Source organism: Alligator sinensis, unplaced genomic scaffold (assembly GCF_000455745.1).
Source record: "Alligator sinensis unplaced genomic scaffold, ASM45574v1 scaffold730_1, whole genome shotgun sequence".
NCBI lineage: Eukaryota > Metazoa > Chordata > Crocodylia > Alligatoridae > Alligator > Alligator sinensis.
Window position 1 is genome coordinate 2,478,902 of NW_005842027.1, and position 25,201 is coordinate 2,504,102.

Below are 25,201 nucleotides of genomic sequence, written 5' to 3' on the forward strand. Positions count from 1 at the left end.
AAATGGATTTTAAATAAATACAGGGTATATAAATATTCTATATAAATATAGGGTATATAAATACCCTACATAAATAGCCTATATTTGCACACAGCATGTGCATTCTTTCCTACAGAATGTGCTTTATTTCATTTTGCAGAGCGAATATTTGTATAGCCCCAGGGTAATATCTTGCAGAGTGCAATGAAACCAAGGGACAAAAGTAAACACAGCTAAAGCCTACAGTGCTAAAATGTATCTTTCTAATCATTGAATGGTATTTGTCATTGCTATGGGATTAGATAATATGATCACAAGTTTATTTTATTTAAACAATCTTTAGAACTATATTCATTGTCAGCATTTTGACTGTCGACATTTAGTCATGCCATTCTTTGATTTGTATACTAGAATAACCCTTCCAAAATTACAAAAATAAACTCTGGGGTGCAACATTAAGGTGGCCAACCTGAAAAAGGTTGTTCTTTTCTGTCTGGTATTTTGAAATAATCTGTTTTACTGGTGAAGCTGCTGACTGCAGCAGATTTTCAACACATCAGGGTTCTATGAATCAGATATGTGCCTTGGGCCCTGAGAAGCTTTATTTTAGTATTCTCCTCTGGTCTTTGTAGTCTGCTCTGAACCTAAGTGGATTTATCAAAAAAAAAAAAAGAAAGGTTGGCTCTTATTTTCTAAAACACATTTACTTGTCTATATTAAACAGGCCATTATGTATTTCCTCTGTCGGTTGTAAAGTGCTCTTTTAAGTAGTAAGAGACAATGTGGAGAAGGTACATTTTCTCCAACAAGACTCTACATTCTTTTTCCTCCCCACTACTGCAGTGCCCCATCATTTAAACATGGGACTCATCCAGGTCAACATCAGTCTCCCCGAGCTCAACATGTGTGTAGGTGAAGTGACTAGAAAGAAGAGGATTCTCCATCCCATTCTCTTCACTGATGTGAAGGACAGTGTCTTCATGCTGCAGCAAGCTGGTAGTCTCTAGACCTGTGAAGTCTTCCGTGTCAGAAAGTTGTGTGGCGCTGTGTGCTGGTCCTGGCCTGGACTCCAAATCCTCCTCTTCGTCTTTTTCCTTCTCTGCAGAAAGTGCCTCAGTCTGGAATCAAAAGAACTTCTAGTCAGTTTTGAACTTACAGGAAGAGAGAAGGAGAATTAAAAAATGGTGCAAAAGAGCACATGCGAAATATTTTCAGACTTGTTTACTTAAAAAGACTAAATTGCAAGTGCCTTTTAGTTTCAACATCCAGTTATTTAAATATCATAAACCTAAACTTTAGGGAGTTTTTTTTCCTGCTTCATATATCAGATTTGTAGTGAAAATTACAACGGTCATCTTGGTTACAAGGCAGATAGGACTTAAAGTTCTTTTTCGTTTCCCATTTAATTTTTAAATTATATATTCAAAGTTGGATTTTTCCATTCTTTTTGTTGATGCCCAAGAACATGTACCCCTGAGAGAGATCATAAAAAAATATTTTTATGCCACTAGGCCTCTTCTAACCTCTGGATTACCAATTGTAATCTTTGCACCATAATATACCCCCATCAAGAATTTTTAACACCTAATTTCTTTCAGCAGTGACTGCAGGGTAAACAGGTTGTTGCAAAGCTTGATACTTTTGTTATTACAGTAGCATTTTTATAGAAATCCTTCAATGATGCACAAGTTTACCCTAACCCCAGCCCCACCTCCAAAGAGCAGTAAGGCATTGGTAGAAGGATGTGTACACATATCTGAAGAAACAGGAGGAAGATATAGGATTAATCCAGCCAAGGAAATGCATTAGTGAAATTCTAATGGAAGCTGAAAGAATTAAGACAAATGTCTGGAAGTTGGTCATTTAAACAACCCGTAGTGCAGCTGGTGACCTCAATCGAAAAGAAAACAAAATACATCTGTATCTTTGCTCCCCGGCTATGTCCCTTTATGTCCACCAGTGACATTCTGCATTAGACATTTTTACTATTTTTTCTTTACTTCTTTAAAGGACAAGAACATGACCTAGAGACCAAAGTGGGTAAAACCATCCCACAATTTACCTGGCTGGTGGTCTGGTGGAGATCAGCCACAACAATGGCAGGAGAAGAGGTCAGGACAGGTTGATTCACAGCTTCCTGCTTGCTGACTTGGGCAGGGCTGCTTCTGCTGCCAGCCAGCTGCTGGGCTACCACTGGTGTGGTATCTGCTGTTGAGGGTGCTGTTACATTTGTCTGAGCTTCAGTGAAAGTCACTGATCGCTTTTGATCCACTGTAGTGCCAGGTGTGGGAGAACAAACACAAAAATACTCGAACTTAGGAAAAATAAGACTATAACTAACACTTTTTATGTATATATTGTGTCTTTATTTCCAAAGCGATTAAATTGACTTTAGCTTCAGAACTCCTATGTGAGTGAGGTATTATCATCCTCATTCAGATAAGGAAATTGAGAACATATGCTTAAGTGACATACCCTAAGTTTTATAGGGAATCTGTAGCATATCTGGGAATAAAAATCAGGGCTTTTTGACACACTTATACCTTCACTAGAAAACAGGCTAGTGAAAATAGAGAGAATGCTGCATGCAGTCACCAAAACTGAAATTTACCCAGTGGAGTTAATACCCCAGCTCTTGCTTTTAATAATGTTTGGGCACATCTATACATTCATTAATACACTTTAGGTGATGCACATTAACTCCAGGACCTCCATTGGGAGGTACAGCAAAATTCCTGTTTTCCAGCATTCTACTGGCCGGCATACTCTGGCACCACACCACTGCCACCATCCATCTCCCCACACCACCACCACGTGCAACCCCCCCATAACTGCCACTGCTATTCACCACCCCGTGCCGCCACCACCGCATGCAAGCCCTGACCTCCAGCTCTGGTGTTTTTAGATAAACCAGCATTTTTACATTACCGGCACCCGGCATTCCCCACTCATGCCAGATAACAGAAATCTTACTGTACTAGAAAAAGGCACATTAGCCTAGTTTAATGCACATTAGCTAAAGAGCACTTTTTTGTGATGCTTTAATGCACATGACAATAGGCTAACAATGCCCTTTGATAACAATGTAGGGTTTATACATCTCCAACAACATTGTCAAGCTAACATTAGGCTGGCTTGCTGAGAACGTGATTTCCACATGGACTTTGAAAACCTCTTGCGGGTTTCATGAGGTGCAGACTACAGCTGCCTGCCCTACTTAGTGGCTTTAGCAGCAGAAAGCACGTAGTGGTAGTGTTCTAAAGACTGAACTGGCTCCTCTGTGTTTTCCCCACATGCAGTTTTTAAAGGCCTATCCAATTTAGGTTTGAGGTATATAATAAATTTCCTCTTTTACACGTGTTTTACCAAGATATGTCAGTCTCACAGCCTAGCAGTCTCCAGACATGCAATTCTGGGTGCCACTGGGCATGTCTACACATGCATTAATGCACAGTGGTTCCTGCGCACTCAGTTTAGCACCTGTAATAACAGGTACTAACTAAATGCACAGTAACCAGTGCTACTATGCAGAAGCATAGGGATTTCACTGGTTCCTGCGCGTTCAGTTTAGCACCTGTAATAACAAGTACTAACTAAATGCGCAGTAACAGCGCTACTACGCAGTAGCACTGGCACATGCATTTTAGGTGATATTACTGTGCAGTAGACTAATTCCATTGTGCATTACCATGGGTTTTGCCCGCAGTGGTAATGTGCAATAGAATTCATTCCAAGCATCTTGTGTAGATACACACTAACAGAAAATTCATAATAGAGAAGATTTAAATTTTAAATCTTCTACCTTTGGGTGAAAACATAATTCAGTGTCTATGTCCAGCCACATCTTGCCTTTGGAGAAACTACCAATTTTGTGGAAGTAATTTTTCTGATGTGAGTATATGTCCTCCAAAAACTGTACTGAAGCCACGAAATGCATTTCACATAGGTTAATGAAGAACAAGTAGCAGTAACTTTGAAAACCTGGAGTGGACATGATATAGTGAAAGGCTTACATTTTATTATTAATCCCCCAAGCCATCCAATGCTTCTGTTATGAAAACTCTACAGAAGACATGCCTAGGTTCATTGCAAACCTAGTTAACACAAGCTTAGTTGCCTCACCACTTGGTTTTGTTTTTGGCTGTATGCTTCGACGAGTTGTTGAAAGTCGAGCCCCATGACGGTTACGACGTTCAGTTTGGGTCTTCTGACGTGACAGAAGAGGCCTTCGGAGCTAAAGAATAGAACGAAGAATAATATTACACCAAGCAAATACTTGTATATAATTGAAGCATTCTTCTCTAGGAGATTAAGTCTTGCCATTTATGCAACACTAGTATGTATGTCAACTCATTTATCTTTTAGTGGATATACAATTTTTGCTTTCTTTAATGTGGACATCACTTTACCAGTACTATAAAAGTTATGGATGAAACATCATACTTCATGCCAATTCAGTTCTAGTGCAGTGCCTTTCTTACAAATAAAATAGTTATGTAAGGAAGGAATGAGAATAGTAATAGAAGGAAGAAACATACATTTGTAGATTGAAACAAAACATACCTTCTTTCTTGGTGGCTTGGTAGAACCAAATGGGTTGGGCTTGCCCAACCACTTCTTGTTAAGTCAGATAATGTTAATGGTATAATATGCACGGGGTAGAGGGAACAATAAATGGGCTGCTGGACACTGGCATGACCACGTTCACACCCTCCTCTGGTCTTACCTGCCTCAGGCCTCTCTTTCTCCCCAGAGGTTGCTGAAGAAGAAGATTCTGTTGTCCTGGTTCACTTTGAACACTTGCTACCCTGGAAAGTGTCAAGAGGGTTAGCCCAGCCATAGACACACAGTGAATAATTAGTACATTCCCTGGCACTTGTGACTATAAACACTAATGGCACAACCACTTCAAAGACCGCATATCTTTGAAGGATGGGGGAACATATCAGTTAGGTTGCTGATTCCAGGGTTTGGACAGGAATGGGAGAAGGAATCATGGCATTCAGGACTAGGCCAGGTAGCACAAAACTGTAAAAACTGAGACTTTCAGTTTTCAGTCATTGATCGATGCACCCCATTGTTGAACATCCACTTCCCTGCTTCCTTTGCCACATTGGTACCCACAAACAAAGGCAAGGATGCCATTTTATCTCTGGGGGGGAGGGGTTGTGAGGATCATTATAAAGGCCATTTTCCTCCCATTTGAGCTCCACTCATTTTGTCTTTTGCCTTTAATTGCAATTTAAATAAACAAAATGAAATATGAACACAACTGACAAAGATTTAATTCACATAATGGGTGCATGATATATGTAAACAAGGTTTCACATTCAACACTTGCAGCCTGAAACCTCTTTGTGGCTCATGAGCAAAATAAAAACAGTTAAACATTATGTTAAAAATCTTAAAGCATTCGTTTTGTTTTTAATAGGTTGTCAACAAACTGAATCTCTGTTAAAAATCAAGCAGTCTGAACAATCAAGGGGACTCTTCATATCATTAAGCAGCCTACACCACTTTTTCCTCAATCAACTTCATATTGGTGTAGCAGATTCCCCCCTACCCTCCCTCCTCTTTTCACAATCCTGAAGTCCTCCCAGTTTTGTCACAATTAAAGCAGGCAACAGTCACAAAACGGCTTGGTTGAAAAAACCGAATCTGAGACACATATGGTTACAATGGTGAGTAACATTTAGATGAACTTCTTTTAAATGGGACAGCTGCTTATTTGGGACAAAATTAAATCCACTGAGGCATGCATCCCAATTAAGCACCTTCTAGCTGTATTTAATATGCATTGCTGAATATTCAGTACTACAGTACATTCTGGTTTTGGCATGCTTTTATCTATGAGGGGAAGGGGGGAAATTCCTGTTCTTTTGAATTTTCCTGGGCTTTGCCACCTCCTTTGGAGAAGGTAAGAGGCTCTAAAAGAAGTGAAGCTTGTTCTACAGCCTTATGAATACTGGAAGAGAAAAAGATGGAGCTAATACTTTGGCAGGTTTACTATAACTACACTACTGGAAAAGTGGTCTTGCTGAGCACAAAGAGAGAACACCCTCCTCTGGGCATATTCTCAATATTTGCATGTGATTTCTATATGGTTTACATACAAAACATTCTGAACATCAAGACAAGACTATTCCTCTATGAATGGTGCAGTCCTCAAAGCTACTTCCAGTTGGCAGCATTGCATTCTTGACCCAGACAACGGCCTTACAGCACGTGCAACTGCTTGGGATCCAGTAAACTCCAGAAGTGACACTTTCTGAAGTTTACCAAGGCCGAGAGGGTGCATTTACATTTTTTCCCTTGGGTTTGACGTGCCTAATGCTTGAAATTGTAAGAAAATTGTTAACTTTCTGTTTCTAGATTACTGCAAACCTTGCTCCAGGAAATTTTAAGAGACTTAAGATATATATCCATATGTGAATAATTTTAAGTAGAAAATAAAATCAAACCTATTTTTTAAAGGTTGCAAAATGTATTTTAAAATGGTGCTGCAAGAGAATTGGCTATTCAGCTAAGTGGCTAACTACCAGAAAGTTATGGTAAGATGGTTCTTGCGGTTTCTGTGGAAGAATGATGTCTGTTAGTTCTGTCAATGGAGAGGCTGATTTCTGTAGAAAAGACTAACGTTACATTCAGTTTAAATAACCTATTATTTACAGTGGTGGAACAAGCTTATAAAAATGAGCATCATGCAAACACTTTGAGAACCTCATTAATCAAGGATGGCACATGATTCCTGTAGACATGACACAGACATGAGGAAAAAAATGATTCCCATGGACTGCTCTGTGCATTAAAGACAAACAATGAAGAGACAAGTGACAGGCTGGACTCAGTTGTTTTTTCCCATCTTGTATTCAGGGCTTAAGCCTACCTTACAACATAAGTGAGACAAGTTTAGCATTCTAATGGATATGTGTCTCCATCAAAGAAGCATTGCACAAGCTGGTATAATTCAAGTTGAGCATAGACTGGGGAGGTCCGTTGCTGGCAAACAGTGAGAAGGACAACAGTGAAGATGAACAGAGATGCCTGCACCACCCTAATGTGACTGTCCTTTATCCCTTTCTCCTTTTACACTGATTCACCCAAATTTAGTAAGGAATAAAGAGAAACAACTGCCAATTTAAGTTGAATAACTGAATTTCCTGACATAAGTTCGATTCCATCATGGTTTGTTTTCTTCCTTGCAAGAGCACCAACCACCTTGTTTCTGTGAAAATGAGTTCCCTAGGGACTGTTGATGCATGCATACTCTCCTTCCTTTTCTGCCTTTCAATGTCTACTGAACACAGCCAAGAGCGTACTATTTTTCTGCTCTTGCCTTATATTCAGGAGGTCAGTTCACAGGAATTCTGTCGAACAGGTCTAAATCCAATTCCATTTTCAGATAACAATTTATTCCTCCTCTTTTGTGAAAATGGGATCTGTAAGATTTTTGTTACACCGCATAAACCAGATTTATCTGGGGAGAACACAGCTGTAAACTTTCCCATCCATCAGGACTGTTGCTCAGTCACTCACTGCATGCCCACGACAGGTGATGCGTCTTCCTAATCATGTTACTTCCTTCACAAGGTTAGGACAGAGACAGACAAACTAACAAGAATTCATGGATGCTTGTTGTCAACACTGCAACAAATGTTGGTCCAGTGCAACACTCAGATCATAATGAAATAACCTTATCAAATTGGCATTTATAGTAAGATATCTCCATGAAAAACAAGAAATAATGAAGCAAATAAATGTGTGACAGAGGAAAACAAAAACCAGAAAGAGCAAGTAAATATTTTTAAAACAATATTAAATGTATTATAGTCACTGTCAAAAATCCTGGTAATATCTTGGTAGAAAGCATGTGCTGTACTTCTCAAGAGATTGGGAATGGCCCATGTTCCCAGTATTTCAATTGATTGTTCTGGGACAAAGGTAACTCAGATTTGCTGTGAAGGACCAGCAGAGAATGGGTTAATATGTAGATTAAATCCAGCTCCCAATTTCCCAGAAGCATTTCAGCTGTCAGAATCAGTTTAACATAAAGATATTCCTATACACTTGCTATATTCATTGGTCTAATTTTCCTTATTAATCATGATTAAAAGTTTCTTTGTGCACCAGCTTCCAATCACAGAAGTTTTCACTCTTTTCCTTTGTGCTTTGGGGAAATCTCCCCTCTTTTCTCAGTTATAATCTCAACAAATCATGTGATGAAGAAGTCTTTATCGCCTACCCCCCTTCTTTCTGCATAATGTGCATATGAATGCTGTTCTCTTTCTGCCTTCATATCTTTTATATGTGTAACTCTAATTGGTACATAGGCTTTACTGTTGTTTTTGTTATTGCTCTTTTCAATGAAATTCCTGCCTTCAACCATGTTTTGTTATTTAATCTGTTATTCCATTAACCTAGGGTAAATATTACTGAACTTTGAATTTATTAGGCAATTCTAAACCGTTTTTATCCACGTATTCAAGAGCTAAAATCAAAGTTATCTAAAGAAAAATCTCAGCTTGATTTATTTAAAACTAATGTTCCTGAATATAAGAGCGTATTTACCCTCTGCTATATCAATGATCTCCACAGTACAATAAGCAGTTATGCTGTCTGGCTGTTTTATTGCTTTTCTCCTTTAAAAGAAGAATCCAATTTACACATTTAAGTACATACAATACAGCTAAAACATTGCCTTTTCATCTTCTACAGAACTAAAATTGTAGACTTTTTCACAGAGATTAGATTAGTTTACTCCACTACGTTCATTCTCTTTTAAGCTTTTGTGGCATAAAATTGTTTCCTGCAGATGTCTGTACCTTTCCCTGAGAAAATAAAACACCACCAGAAATATTCTTTCTGTATAAACCTACTTCCCCACACATGCCAAATGATTTTCTACTTTAGGGAAAACTTTGTAACAATGCAGTACAGGAGACAATGTCTTATTTTTGGCAAAGGTTGACATGCTAGGATTCAACAGCAACCCACTGCATATATGTCTAAATTTCAGAGACCAAAATTAATTACTGAGTTTGACCTTGTCAACTGACTCATCTATCATAAAATACCTGGCCTTGTCATGAAGAGTTGTCATGCAGAATGACTCCCATGTAATAGCGTGAAGACATTTCACAATCAACGTTGGGATGGGACTTATTCAGCAGGCTATACTGTCTTTATCTCAAACAGCTCTCCCCAAACATAGACAAGTTAATTCTCACAAAGTGAATGCACTTCATTTCTTTTGTAGAATGGTTTCTGTTTTTTCTCAGCGTGTGAACTGTTGCTCAGTTGGTTCTATCAGACAGATGCCTTACTGATATTTTTGGAACAAAATACATTTTGCTATAGGACAACATTCCTGGCTCTACCAAAGGAAAGCATCTTTTCTTGACAGCCCTTCCACATTACCACCAATCAGAGACTGATCTGTCAAGGCAAAGCACACGCAAACACAAATGGCACTATGAATTATGGGGATGATCTAAATGGCACAGCCAACAACAGACTAAATTTCCCATTTTTCAGCATTAAAAAAATGGTGAAATCTCAAAAAATACTATTTCACACAAGTGCCTCTCAACATGTCCTCATCTTTAGTCTAGCAGGGTAAAATAACAAAGCAATGCAGTTACTCTACATACCAGATTTCAGGGATCGTGTTCTCCCAGAACAAAACAAAGGTACTCTTGGGATGAACAAAATCTTTCCCACCTAATGAGGATCACTTGAGAGGTGTGGTCACAGTAGCACAACAGTAAAAATGATGTAGCAGGCTGAACTGATGGTTAAAGGTGCAGCCCTCCCTTTGAAATCGTACAACCAACATATTTTAAAGACATGGCAATGATATTATTTGTACAAAGAACAAACTCCCCTGTTCATGAGAAGCAGGAGCTCACAAGTTTGTATTCTGTCACTGCCAGCATAATTTTGAATATCCAAAGTGTCTGTCTTAATGTTTTCTAAGGCTAGTATGTGAACAATAGTAATGCATAGTAATAAGTGGGGATTACTATAAGGACATTTATAAGGAATTGCACTCAATAAGTAATATCAAGATTAGTAGTATTAAAGAACGATAAAAGAAAATGCCTATGATCTGTACATTATTATTATAATAGGGTTTCATGATGACAGTATTGAGAGTATAGAATGACAAATCTTTTTACAAGAATGTCTCTAAATCGATGCTTGTAAAAGATTACATTTAATATCTTGTGCATACTATTTCTCATATTTTCAGAACCATAGCTAACAAGGGGAAAATCCAAAACAGACAAATATTTTAGCCCAGCGAGCCTTTTTTTAACTCCTCAAAGTTGTTAACAATTAGAAGTTGTTGGCAATCAAAGCTGAAAACTGAAGATGGGTTGCTACACCTTTGACTTGCAGGCCTGAATATCAATGAACAACAAGAGACAGAAATGGAAAGAGAGACAAAAGGTGAGTAAGAGAGACAGAGGAGATAGGGAACCGATTATTTCCCAGCACAGACACTGACAGACAGGTAGTGTTGACACTGTACCTAGAGAGGCTGCCCTCAGCGGCCAGGCCCTGGGAGTCATCGAGGACATTAGGTTCACTGCAGGAGGGGCAGGGAGATGAAGAATTTAGGGAGAGAAAATGCAAAAAGCATGCAATTGTCTCTGTTTTTAAGGAAAAAAAATAACGGAATAAGAAAAAGAAAAAAAAAAGACGGTAAAATCATTTGGTCTTGCACTGTTTCATCAGAACTTATGGCTCAAGGCACAGAAAAAAGAACATCTGCTAAATTAAATTCTGGATAAAAGACTCAATCTATAGATGGAGGTTATGATCCAAAGACACCTCCAAATTTATACGGTACATTGCATGAGCTAGGAAGCTTGTTAATATAATAGCACTTCTTGGGAACACAAGGGTGGGAAACAGTTTTCAAAGCCATTTTTCTGCCTGCATTATATTATGTCCTATTTACTTTCCACTTCATTTCATAACCTTTTCCCCTATCCCTCACACATCAGTTCTCTTACTGAGATTTGTGCCTGTAATGCTAATCTACTTTTCATGACTTGTCAAACCACACCCAAGGTCTGGTTCCATTAAAAGACTAAACCTCCTGAAAGCTTTGTCTTACACTGCAATGAATCTGTAAGTAACAGCTGAAACATATACTGGCAAATCTGTACCCAATAATATTAATATTGCTTCAGCTGTTGCGTTGACTCCCTCTCCATTTCAACATGTTGCCTCTGATGAAGCATCCAAATGGACGAAAGTGGTTTGCTACCTTACCAACAAGAAAGCAATAACATTACTACTAAACATTAATTAGTTTACAGTTTTAATACCAACAAAAAGCCAAGAGACTATTTCTTGTCCATGATGAATAAAAAGGCTATGTGACTGTGAAATATGATATCTACTAAGCCTATTCTACGCATATAAAAGGAGATTTTCCCAGTAGATTGCATGCTTTAAAAAGCCAAGAGTCCAAAGCTATGTTGTAACTACACATTTTTTCTTAAAATCACCAACCAACAAGCACTATGGCTAGTGGTTCCTTGAAGGGAATATTTCTAACAACAAAATGTAGACTTTTAGAAAATTATGCAGCATAGAGTATATTGGAAATTTTGCAGTAAAACTGATTTTTTAAAGGAAGGAAGGAAGTCAGTCAGTCAAATGAAATAGGTTTACAAGTCAAATGAATCCTCAGAAGCCTCTTTTATGCAAACTCTTGAATAAAATCTACTAGCTTTGATTCCTGTTTCCCAGATCTGTGTTGGTATAAGCCATATCTGTTCCTTTAAGCTGTGACATGCAACACGGTTGTTTCTAACTGAACTACAACTGAGAATGGGCTAGGCCCAGTGCTGCTCTATTTTCCTAAGCCAGTCAAGAAAGGATGCAGAAATCACGTTTCAAGGTTTGCAGAGAATGACAAATTCATCTCTATGTTCTCCCTTTGTCAAAGTTCTTTAGAAATCTGTGTCACATACAAATAAAACATAAATAGTGGTTATGCACAAATAATAGAATTGAATTGGAAAAAACTGTCCCTGTGGGTCTAAGACTCACATCTGACTAACAACCTTCTCCTCCTCTTTTAGTAATAAGAGGCATCCGAGGTTATCTCCAGTGGACAAACAAGTTTTCCGGTTTTGAATAACATCACAAATCCTATTTCATACTTGACATTTGCTTTCTGAGATGAGCTAATGTCCAGAGGAAAATGAGTCTGTTCTGAGATGGACACAGATTGCATTAGATTTTCCCAGTACCTTGGGATTCCTCTCTACTCATTTCAAGTGCTGTATTTAGGACTCACAAAATGAAACCTCTAAGCATCTCAGGCACCCTAAAATCCTGCCAATGCTTTTGATATCAAATGCAGTAACAGGAATGGCATTAGCAGAGAATCAATAGTGGTGCGGTAAGATTCTGAGATTGCTAGAAGGAAATGTTTCTAACAATGAAATGTGGCTCTTATGAAGATTATGCAATATAGACTGTACTGGAAGATCTTTATATCAAACCCTGCAGCCTTTACCCAGTCAAGTGCTCTCACTGATGGCAATGAAACTACTTGCAATGCACGAGTAAATACTACAGGATCAGCTTCTTAGGTTGGCATTGACTTTACCATCCCTTATTACTGAGTCACACACAAGGTACCCTCTGTTCTTGGGATTATATTGGGAAAGATGAAAAAGCACATGTTGTTACCTTTGGCTGGGTAACAGGCCCACCTCAGCCTGAGGTGCAGACATGCTGGAGATATGGCTGGAGAATCGCCTCCTCCCAATGGCACCCATAAGGTATGCGTCCTGTTCACTTACCACACTGGGCATGCTCACTGAGTCATCTAGAAATGACATGGGAGAGAGTGAGAAAACAGTCATCCCAAATCCTCGTGACATGTTCACAGTTTCCACGCATTCACGACTCAGAGGTCTTCAAATTCCACTCTTGCCAACGTACACACATGTACTTTCATTTGTGCTTGAGTAGCAGCAGTGTAGTCATCAAGTGTTTGCAGGGTGTGGGGCTTTGCTGGGAAGCCCTCCCTAGGAAATGGCTCGTAAGAGAGGAAGTCTAGGATCTTCAGTTACTACTGCAATGGAATTGCTTTCGCTGTATTAACTCAAATCCAGAATGAGGTTTTTGACCCATTTAACATGGGGGTGGGGGGAAGCCCTTTGTCTTGGATTCAACTACAAGGTGGCAGGAGGGCAGGTGGCTGCTGTGGCTCTCACTGCAGTCCTGACCTGCTGCTTGCCTTCCCCAACCCCGCATCCTCCCCAAGGAGGATCTAACCCTCTGGATCTAGCCCCACTCCAGCCTGGGGCACAAAGCATGTTGTTGTTCAGCCCAAGCCCAGCCTAGTAACAGCTATTGTGGCAGTGGCAGCTCTGGCCAGGCTTGAAGCCTGGGTTGGAGCTCCCACTGCTGCTGCTGCTGCTGCTACTGGGCCAGGCTGGGGCAAGTGGGCTGGGCTGGAGCAACATACTCACTGCCTCTGGCTTAAACTAGGTTGGAGCTGGAAGATAAATGGCATGCGGGGGGAGCAGGCAGAGACTGCTGGGATATGGGGAAGGCAAAAGTCGAAGGTGAAGAGGCAGAAGGGGGTCAGGCAATAGCAGGGGTGAAGACACCAGGGTTGGGGGCTGGGTGTAGGGATTGGGGCGGGGGGGGGCAGGCAGCCGGGGGGGAAGGTGGCTCAGGCTACTTGACCTTCCCCATTGCCTGCCCCTCTACTGCCTGCTCCCATTGTCTGCAGCAGTGGCAGGGGGGACGACAAATTTACAATGCCCCTCTAATAACTAGATTCTATACATGGAAAATAATAACAAGTTGGTGACGTTTCCATGTATAGAACCTAATTATGTGGGGAGGCATCTTAAATTCAGGGTCATCTCGGATTGAGAACTACTCATTGGACATTTTGCTGATAATAAATTTTATGATTTAAAAAAACAACATTATTAACATTCATAGGAGCAATGAAGAGATTTACCAAATCAACAGGTTTTAACTTGCAAAAATAAAGATCTTTTCCCCCTCCTCAAAATGCTAACATTGTGTTCACGGGAATAAGGTTGAAATGATTCAAATATATCACATACTGTCACAAGACTGTGCAGATTGTTGGATTTTTATTAGACATGCTTGACATTTTTAATGACATTTGGAAATTAAATAAAATATCAGGAAAAAGTTAAGTAACAAAAATCTCGCAAGTGTCAACTTTCCAACTATTTAGCTGGTCTAATAAAAGATTTCACTTTTACTCAAAGGACCTTGTCTGCCTATGTCCTTAGACCAACATGGCTATGACCAACACCCCTTGTAATACTGGACGATCAAATGATCATTTTTGACTTGCTGGCATTTTTAACCTAACAAATAGTGTTAATACTTCTTGCTGAGAGGTTTGAGCTACCTGCTGCCAACATATTGTTATCTAAGCTCTTTTGCACTTAATTTTGGATTGATTTCTTTCTGTTGTTCTGGTAGCTTTTGCACACCCGTGCTGGTATGTCAGATAGCTTTAAATCAGATGAGGGTTGACTTAGGTCTGGCTTAAGGGCTTTTAATGACCTGAGCAAATAGGAAAATGCTTATTCTAAGTCATTCATACTGAATCCAAGACTGTGACCAATGGACACCATCATCACCAGCTAAACAGCCCATCAGAAAACTTGGGCTGAACCTTGTTTCGAACTAAACTTTCCCCTAAGATACAATTAATTCCTTGATCTTACAGGCCATCACATTATTTCATGTGTTAAAGCACTGGGAGGCCAAACTTTTTGGCAGGTGTGCCATACATTAGCCCTTCATCCTCCCTGAGTGCCACTCTGACCCACTTCCCTTGCCCAATCTGCTGCTCTGCTTTCTGTTCCCTGCCCTATCTGCCACTGTACTGCTTGCCCTCATGTGCCACACACAGGCTGCCCATGCCACTTGTGGCATGTATGTTGCAGGTTGGCCATCCTGTTCCAGAGGCATCCTGCCTTAGATTCTCATGTGTCTACTGTCTCCTAGGACTATCCAGCTGCCCTCAAGCAGCAAAGGTGAGAGGGAAAGGTTTCAAGCTATGGAGGCAACACTTGCATCACAAGAAGACAATAAAAGCTGGAGGAACGGGAAACCCAGGCCTGCTAGACAGAGAGAAGGGAGTTCCTGGCTTTTGGTTTTCAGGGAACGTATGCAAAACTTGGAGTTACTGATATCAAATTTGATTAAAGCAGATCCCCATGTCTCATGTGGAACTCAGCTGAAACCACATAAAGTATGTCTACTCCATGCTCTGAGAGGGTACCCTCACTCATGCCCCACTTACCCCTTCTCAGTCACATGTGCCCAAACTGGAAATACAGCTGTGAAGCTGCTTTGGAGGCACTGCTTGCAGTTGTTCTCAAGCATGAGAGCAGCCTTCATGAGAGCACAGGGGTTGCAATGTTGACACACACAACATGAAAACAGGTGTGTGCAAACCCACATCAATTAAAACAAAGGCAGAGTCACCAGCCCTTCCTTGCAAACTAGTACCAGGAGATTTCTCACAATGCAGGTCTTGTATTGCCTCTGCTACTAGTAGGAAGACACTACCCACAGCTTAATCCTACACAGTGCAGCTCTGTGCTGCATGCATGAACCTATGGTTAAAAATTATGAACAGGAAAGCAAAGGTGTTATAGCAGTGAAATGTCTGCTGCATTAGTTCTCAGTTAGTTCCTGTCTGTTAGCTAGATTAAAGCCAAAGACGGAACTGATAAACACCTTCTCAGTACTGTGGGGATTGCACTTCAGCTCCTGTCTCTTACACTAAATTCTCTCCACACCCTGCCTTGGGCAATCTTGTGCCCAAGAGTAAGGAAGAAGACACATCTGGACTGCTTTGAGAAGCAGCCACACCTAGTTTTTAACCTTAAGCCTACATGCAACCTCCACACACACTGAAAGTTGGGCAGCAACCACTATTTGCTGCTGCTTGGGTGCAAGCCCAGCAAGGCCTCAACACCAAGCAGCTGCAGAATATTCTACCGCTCAGATCAATGGCCTGGTCTCTCTGTAGACCAGAGCTGAGCTTGGGTAAGGAGATTCAACTTTACTCTGCTCCTGTAGCAGTAGCCACATACTTTCTTCATCCTCCTCATCGGTCCGGCTCAGAGTGTCCTGCGAAGCTTGCTGTGAAGGCTCACTGTCCTGCTCCCAGACTGTGCCAGTGCCTGTGTTGGAGCGGGACATGGTAGCAAGGCTCAGGCGGTAGGCAGAGGTGGAGGTGCCTACAGTGCTGATCGAGGTCTTCCCTTGATAGGCTGCACAGATGGGAGAAACCAAGCCCAAGACAGTCAGGATTATGGGGAAAAGGACATTGTTCCAGAAGGGCAAGACCTTTTATTTCAGTTTGGGTAGATGGGGAAAAAGGGATGAGCAACAGTGGGATGGAAGCACAGCTGACTGCAACAGCTCTGCTACTGAAGCAGAAGTTAAAAGGCAGAGAAAAGGTACACTGTGCTTACTTGGTGCTAGATCCGTACTGTTGCCCTGGCTCAGCTCACCTGTTCCAGACCTTTGGCTCTGCAAAATTTTCTCAGGCTCCCTGATTTTCTCCCTGAGCCTTATTACCACTGCCCCAACTTTGTCATTTGTAAAGCAAGGCAAGTGATTATGGCAGGAAGAAAGAAAGGTAAGGTGAGCTAATCCGTTTTCTTTTTAGATCGAAGCTCAGAATATTTGCTACATTGTGTAAGCAAGAGCCGCCCTCTAGTGGCAACAAACAAGAGGAGAAAACGGTCACTATAATATGATGGGGGTGGAGAGTGAGGTAGAGGTGGGTACGTGACTGATCTTGTAGAGCCCTGGATCTCAAAACTTTTTAGACTCAAGGCACCCCTCAGAAAAATGCCCACTTTTGGTTTTCACTTAATTTTTGACTACAGAAACCTAATAGAGCCATTCTTCTGCTGCAAAGAACTCAAAAAGACCACAATAGGGCAGAATGCTTTTAACACTACAGATTTGTATTTAAAATCTCTGGGTTTATCCTGTGATTCATGTTTGTACACCTAACATTGTGCTAACATTGTGGGCACCCTGAAAGAATCTCAAGGCATCCTAGGGTGCTGAGACAGCCTGGTTGAAAATCACTAATTTAGAAGGTTGGAGGACCCCAAAATGCTGAGCCACTGGAGAAAAGAGAAAAAAACCAATGCCTGCTGCGGAGTAATAAGCAAATAATCCTACAAGAGGGGAATTCAGAATACCTAGATCTAAATGAAGTTTATCACCTGCAAAATGGGAAGGTTACCAGCCCAATGGACACTCAGACAGGTTTAGCCTAGAGCACTGGATGGGCCAGCTAGCTTGAGCTGAAAATAGCAGCAGAACCAGGTGAGAGGCTGTGTGCATGCATGTGTGTGTGTGCATGCAGATAAGCCTCCTGAAGTCCTAGGATGAAACTCACTTTAAAAATAAACAACATTGCTTGCTGAGGTCAGCATGATACTGTAGCCCAATGCACACCTTCAGATAAGTCCACCCTTCTCCTTCTTTTGCCGCCCCCTCTCCATCCCTGGATGTCCGCACCTGACCCACTGTGCACTGCTTCCTTCAGGATCTTTAGCTCATTGTTGAATTCTGCAATGAGGGAGCTCTTGCACAAAGGGCGTGGGATGAAGCGCCGCTCTAGCTGGTCAGCAATGTGTTGTCGGGCAGTCAGTTCCTCATGATTCTCTGCTGGCTGGGCAAGCAGCTGAGAAAGAGGCATACAGTACAGAGTTAGCAACAGAACACTTTGGCATCACACCACTTATCTCTACATTTAGCTGGTAAGCGCTCTGATAGCATTATCTATCACCTAAGATTAGATCACCTCTGATAGCATTATCTATTATCTAAGATCTCCATGTAACCACCTGAGGCACTGATCTTGGGAACTGATGAAACCCTGCAGTTCCTTTTGAAGTCAGGGCTTTTTTCATTGTTCCTAGGATAAGGCTTAACAATGCAAGATAAAACACCTGCCTACCTTACAAGGAGTTCTCTGTAAGCACATTTAATGCTGGTCCATCAGAAAACCCTGATTTCTGGGATTCCTAAAATTCTATAATTCATTTCTGTCTCATTCTGTAGCAGTGCTGCCACTCAAGAGGATAGTGGAAGCTGAGTTTACAGACAATGTATTACACTGTACTCTCCATTATTCTTATTCATCAATACTATGAGGCAAATTATCCCAGCCAAATTATTATGGAGGAGGGATGATGAGACTTATTTTGCACCAACATGCCTGTGAGCAAGTGCATGGCTCAGAGCCAGGAGCCCAACTGCTGGGAGTTAATGAGTACTAGCTTGCCTGTTTTGGGGCATGGGGCCACTGACATGGATGACTGTCTGGATCAGAGGAAGTTAAAACCTCCCAGGGAGCGGAGCGGAGGGAAAGAGGGAAGACTATGGTGCCGAAGGGGCAACACAGAGTTGGGATAGTCCTCTATAAGACCATAGAAGGACCACAGGTTTGAGTTAACCCTTTGCTGCTTGTTTATGTGTTTGTTTTGTTATGGATGCTGGTCTTCCACTGGGGGCAAGTTTGCCCCAGAGAAAACAAAAAGCTGAGTGACAGCACGCTACACATGGTGGAGAACACATGGTTTTTAAAATCCATCATCAGCTATGACTGGGGAGGCAGAAAAAATGCTCTAGAAAGGGGGTCAGAGTTTAATGTGATCTGGCCCCCCATCCAAAGGAAGTGGAGGGTCAGGGAACCTCAGGTACGCATTGGGAGGGTGGGCTGGGTTAGGTTGGGTTAGGCCAAGATTTCATCTGGGATTGAAGGGAGGATCCGGTATATGCCCTTCTGTATGGACAGTTGGGACAGGCCAATGGGATCATAGTGGATACAAAATTAGCAATCCAGGATCCCCATTTTGAATTGTAGGGGGGGACCACCTGATAAGTGTGGCCACAAACAAGGTCAGAGGGGCCTAGAGGTCCCAACTGTTGGTCCTGAAACAATACTGACTCCAGGTTTTGAAACTGGCATATGTTGTAGCTTTTGGGGGGTGCTATTTTGGGGTGGAAAAGACCTAGGATAGAGTGCTGGTGAGGTTCTTTTGGCCTGGTATATACCAGGAAATCAAAGATTATAGTGCATCCTGCCCAAAGTACCAGTGGGTTGCCCTCCAGTTCACTCATAAGGCCCCACTGGTGCCTGTCCCACTGGTTGGCATACCCTCTTCCACAGTCATCCACAGGCTTTTCACCTTTCGAGTTACTATATGGCAGGCAGCCCTGGGGAGTGTTAGATCTCCTGGCAGGCCCAGGGGACAGTGACACAAAACATATTTCAGCATATGTTGAAACTACAAGAAAGGTTAGCCCTGGCACGACTCAACGCAAAGAAAAATCTCAAAGCAGCCCAACAAGAGCAAGAACAGCAATATAATAAAAATGCTCAGCTCCATGTCTACCAGCTAGGGGACTGAGTCCTACTATTACTCCCCTCCTCCAAGAATATGTTACTGGCAAAGTGGCAAGGACCTTTTGAGGTCCTGCAGAGGGTAGGCCAGGTAAATTATGAGGTTTGCTGGGAGGGGAAATGGCATGGTTCACAGATATACCATGTTAACCTGTTAAAACCCTGGAAGGCCTGAGGGGCCTGTCTGAGCTATACATGTCTACTGGAAGCTGGTTTGGATGTTCTGGATGCCCTCCTGGATCCAGTAGCAGGCCTCAAGCTAGGGAAGACTTTGACCCTGACTCAATGGGTTGAAATAAAGAGCCTCCAGGCTGTGCAATTTAAAAGGGACACTCAAGAATCCCAGCTGACTGTGGAAAGTGGTGAAACAAGAAATTAAGAAGATGTTGGACTTAGGAGTAATAGAGGAATTGGCCAATGAGTGCACTAGTCCAATTGTGTTCGTGCCAAAACCTGACCACATCATCTGATTTTTGTATTGACTTCTGCAAAGTCAACACAGTTTCAAAATGTGACGTGTAAGCTATGACCAGAATAGATTAAATGGTGGAGGTAATAGATAATGCAAAGTACATAACCAACTTGGATATTGGCAAAATCCTTGGGACCCAGCTTCTTGAAAAATCATGGCCTTTGCAACACCCCGGGGGCTCTAGCCTTTTAAGACATTACCTTTCCATTTACATGGAGCCCCAGCAATCTTCCAACGCTTAATGGACAAAATACTCTGCCTGCATCAGGTAGGCATATGCAGCTGGCTATGTATCAACACGTGGGTGGACCACCACCAGCGGGTAAAGGAAGAGTTGAAGGTGATAACGAGTAGCTGGTCTAACAACTAACACAGTTAAGTGTCACCTGGGGTATACAGACTGTGATATATATTGGGCAATGGTAAAATCAGGCCCCTAGTAGACAAAGCAAAGGTCTGGTGGAAACACTGGTGCCAAGAACCCAGAAGCAGATATAGTCATTTCTGGGACTGGCCAGCTACTATCAGAAATTCATTCCACAATTTGCAGCCACCACAGTCCCACTGACTGACATGCTGAGGAAGGGAGCACTGCAAAGAATTCAGTGGTCACCCAAATGTGAGATAGCATTTGGGGCAGTAAAATGGCTTCTATGCAGTCCTATGCAGCCCAGACTTAACAAAAAAGTTTATATTGCAGACCAGTGCCTCGGAGTGAGGCCGGGGGATGGTTCTCTCCCAAGAGTCTGAGGGTGGATAACACCCATGCTGTATATCAGTAGGAAACTCCTTCCCTGAGAGCAGACATATGCCATCACAGAAAAGGAGTGCCTGGTGATTAAGTGGGCAGTTAAGTCCCTGCACTACTACCTCCTAGGGGCCTGGTTTCATTTAGTCACTGACCATGCCCTTTTAATAAGGGCTTAACACCATGCGGGAGGCTAGCCCCCAGTTGACAAGATTGTACCTGCCTATACAGCTTTTCAATTTCTTGATACATCCCTGCCCTGGGTCAGCACACACAAATGCAGACTTCTTTTCCCAAGACGGGGGCTGGGGATTGAAGAAAGGGGAAGAGTGTATCCCGGGCTCCACTCTTGGGAGGGGGGATATGTAACAGGGTGCATGGCTCAAGGGTGGGAGCCCCACTGTGGGGGGTTAATGAGTAATAGTCTGCCTTCTCAAGGGCATACGGCCAGCTGACAGGGATGACTGTCTGGCCAATAGGATGTTAAGAGCTCCCAGGGAGGGACGCTGAGGGAGAGAACACTATGGGGCCAAGGGGGCAACACAGAGTCAGGATAGCTCTCTCCAGGTCCGAGAAGGGACCACAGCTATGAGGCTCATCTATGAGTTTGTTTTGTTATAGACATTGGTCATCTTGTGGGGACAAGTTTGCCCCAAGGAAAATAAAAAAGCTGTGTGACAACCCACTACAATGCCATATTACAATCAGTAGCTTCTCAGAACAGATGGATTAGAACTACCATAATTATCGCTCAGTCTTTCTGTTGCCCAATGACAAGCTGTTTGGATGAATGATCCTCAGTTGCAAGAGGTCCTGTATACAGGCTCATTAGAGAGTCATGACTTCTAAAATGTCAGTCCTTCTACAAAAGTTAAGAGTGCAATTTCCCCAAGCCTCTGTCTCATTCTCCTTTGCAAGGCACTCTGGGATATCCTGCCTAAAAGTATTAACAAAGAACCTGACACTAGGACTAAGGGTGGTATTACCTTGCACTGAATGAAGGGCCGCAGGAGCACAAAGATTGGGATACGGGTCCGAACGATGAAATCAAGGAAATCCCACAGGGCAAGCCCGCCCACTTTCCGTAAGGCCATCTCTTTGACTTGTAGGCTCAGCCAGTACCACTGGCTGCCAAGCTGGCGCTCAAAGCAAACAAGAATCACCTTCAGGGCTAAAAAGAAACAAAACCCAGTACACATCAAGTGTTGTGGAGTCAGAGTTGCTTACATCATCCTGTAAAGACATTTTTGGACTGGAGGGTTGGGTGCAGTACAGAGTAATAGGGTAGTCTTAGTTTAAACAAAAGGCTCAGCCAGGAAGCATGGATACCTTTCCCAGCATCTTCCAGTGAATTCCTGGAAGATTTTCCTACCATCTGTCTATGTCTTTTTCACTTCAGGGACTTCTTCCTTATTCTGAAATGTTAATCTCTACAAGCAGTCCAGTGTACCTAGAAGGGGAGTCACTATGTGACTTGTGAAGTGTTTCTTCTAGGCCATTCATGGGGCAAGAAAGAGGGACCTTACAGTACCAAATGAAATATGAAGTGTTTGATCAAGCCAAGTACCACAGTCCACTAATATAACTAATCCTGTGAATGGACAAAATTAGACACAAAATTATGCTGCTTATTAAAAGTTAGATTGTGACTTAGATTACATGCCCATTCAAAGAAGTATGAATCCCCTATGCATGTCTCATTAGGTAGTTTGAACCTTGGGTCCAGGGAAATGGAAATAAGCAGAGAAGAGCTAGCAAAATAGATAGAGCCTTGACTCTATCTTCCTCTACTGGTTTGCCAAAGGCTGGAACAGACAACATGTTTATACTGGTTTAATTGACATCATACCAATATAAACAAGTTGTAAACAGATAATACCCACTAAACTCAGATAAATTTGCCTAAACTAGTGAATAATTAGCCCTGAAAGAATCAAAGCAAAATTCCATCAGAATAAAACAGTGGATTAGATTTTGTCTGTCCATTTTATTATGGCTCAGCCAGTACCACTGGCAGCCATTTTATTGCGACTATTTTGTTGCGGCAAACAAATGGTCATTTGCTCTCCTGCACCTCATGGGGAGGTGCAGGAACAGCTGTGACCTGCATGCTGCCACCACAGGATAGTGGTACATCTGTCTGGTCCGGTGCCATTTAAATAGCTATAAAAACTGCTCTAAATTACACCGATGTATGCATTTGTCTATGTCCCAAGAGTCACTGAGCCAGTGGGCGCAGTTGTGGGGAGAGGTCTGTGTAGTAATCAGGTATAGGTCAATAGCAAGTTATTACTTTCTACAGAAAACACTGAACAGGAGGAACTGTCAAGCAGTGAAGTGTCTCTTAGGATAGAAACAGACATCGCTGAATAAAGCAGCACAACTGATCTGCTTCATTGGGCGAAACACACGTTGCCCCTTGATGATGCAGCACAAAGGGCAATGAGATCTCTCTGCTTCCCCCACTCAGCCAGACCAGTTCTGTGCTCGCAGGAGATAGCCCTGGCTGAGCAGAGAACCCCAACTTCCCTGGTTATGGTGAGGCATCCCAGATTCCCTGGGGTACCTCTCTATAATCAGGGAAAGCAGGCAGGTGCTCTGAGGGCTCGAGGAGTCTATGTGTGCTATGCTTGCAGAAGGTAGGATTCTGAACGACAGCCAGCATGGCTTTTGTCACACACAGGTCTTGTCTTACCGATCTCATCTCCTTCTATGACCAGGTAACTTGCCACCTGGATAAGAGAGAGGAGGTCAACTTTGTATACCTAGACTTCCAAAAGGCCTTGATTTGGTATCCCAGGATGTTCTCATGGGAAAACTGAAGGATTGCAGGTTTAACTGCTCGACAGTCAGGTGGGTAGGAAACTGGCTGTGGGTAGGACCCAGAGAGTTCTAATGAATGGATCTGTGTTGTCCTGGCGAGAAGTGGCCAGTGCTGTCCCTCAGGGGTCCGTGCCTGGTCCAGTGCTTTTCAACATCTTTATCAATGATTTAGATGTGGGGTTGAAGAGCTCACTGGCCAAGTTCGCAGACAACACCAAGTTATGGGGGAGCATGGTCACGCTTGAAGATAGGCTGCAGATACAGGGAGACCTAGACAGGCTTCCAAGTTGGGCGGACTGGAACCAGATGAAGTTCAACACTGAGATGTGTAAAGTGCTCCACGTGGGGATGAACAATCTCCAACATACTTACAGGCTCAGTGGTGCTGAACTGACTAGCACAACTGAAAGGGACCTAGGCTCATGTTCATACTAATATAGACCATAGTAAGAACATAAGTCATCAGTGGGATACTGCAGCCAGCAGGGCAAACAATACTCTGGCATGCATCAACCAGTGCATTTGCAGCAAAACCAAGGACGTGATACTCCCACTGTACTCAGCACTGGTGAGATAGCATTGGAGTACTGCATCCAGTTTTGGGCACCACACTTTAACAAGGACGTGGAAAACCATGACAGAGTCTAGAGAAGAGCCCTCTGTATGATCAGAGACTTGCAAGGCAAGCCATACAAGGAAAGGCTGAGGGAGATGGGTCTCTTCAGCCTAAAAAAGAGAAGGCTGAGAGGGGACTTGGTAGCAGCTTACTGCTATATCAGGGGAATACATCAAGGGCTCGGCAAACAAGTGTTCACCAGGGAACCCTTGGAGAAAACCAGCAGTAATGGCCACAAATTCCTGGAAGACCATTTCAGGCTTAACACTAGGAAAACCTTCTTCACAGTTAGGGTGTCCAGACTGTGAAATAAACTCCCTCCAGAGATGGTGCAATCACCTACCCTGGAAATCTTCAAGAGAAGCCTGGACAGTCACCTTGCTGGAGTCACCTGACCCTAGTTGTCTTCCCCGCATAGTGCAGGCGGGCTGGACCCAATGATCTTGCAAGATCCCTTCCAGCCCCTAACAATCTATGAATCTGTCTATGATCTATAATGGACTTCTGCCACAATAAAGTGGCAGAGTCCATCACTACCTGCTGTTGAGCCACTGATTTTCCTTTGGGCTAAGTACAGACAGTCAAAAACCCTGAGGCTAAATTTATTCAGCCTTTGCAGGTTAGTCTAAACTCTGTAGATTGAACCAATAAGTTGTAGCAAAACCCCCAGTTTTTCTTTATATATATATATATATATATACACACACACACACACACCTTCTTTCTCTCCCTCTCTAATCCCTATAAACAAGCTCAGATTTAGGATAAGCTGTAACATTTTTATTTTGGTAGCAAGTTTTTGGTTTTGGATATCCACTGTTTTATATTGTATTATTATTAGGTTTGTATTGATTCTTACTGTTGTACATTGTATTATTATCATTTTCGTATTGATTTTTATTGTTTCATATGGTTATTGTATGGTATAGGCCTGTGTTTGTAAGTGAACCAAAGTAATGTCAAGTCTCCATCTTGTGTCCTCTGCCCAGGCATCCTCTGTGTTGCAACTGTATGATTCACGTACCCCTCCCATGTAAATTGGTTCCCGGATGAATGAGAGAGATTGGGAATGATTGAAATGCACTG

The 25,201-nt window shown here is 42.3% G+C and overlaps 1 protein-coding gene across 1 annotated transcript in view; it reads right to left on the reverse strand.

The window, feature by feature from the left end:
* Window positions 1-822: 822 nt before the first annotated feature.
* The window catches only part of UNC80 (unc-80 homolog, NALCN channel complex subunit), a 200,673-nt gene continuing 176,294 nt past the window's right edge, over window positions 823-25,201 (reverse strand). Inside the window, exons 56-64 of the mRNA XM_006022285.2 lie at window positions 21,663-21,847; window positions 17,566-17,731; window positions 16,116-16,295; window positions 12,697-12,835; window positions 10,514-10,570; window positions 4,706-4,787; window positions 4,102-4,213; window positions 2,042-2,250; window positions 823-1,097 (exon numbers count right to left, since the gene is read on the reverse strand). Of these exons, the coding sequence (XP_006022347.1) occupies window positions 834-1,097; window positions 2,042-2,250; window positions 4,102-4,213; window positions 4,706-4,787; window positions 10,514-10,570; window positions 12,697-12,835; window positions 16,116-16,295; window positions 17,566-17,731; window positions 21,663-21,847 (1,394 nt within the window). The 3' untranslated portion in view covers window positions 823-833. The remainder of the gene's footprint in view (window positions 1,098-2,041; window positions 2,251-4,101; window positions 4,214-4,705; window positions 4,788-10,513; window positions 10,571-12,696; window positions 12,836-16,115; window positions 16,296-17,565; window positions 17,732-21,662; window positions 21,848-25,201) is intronic.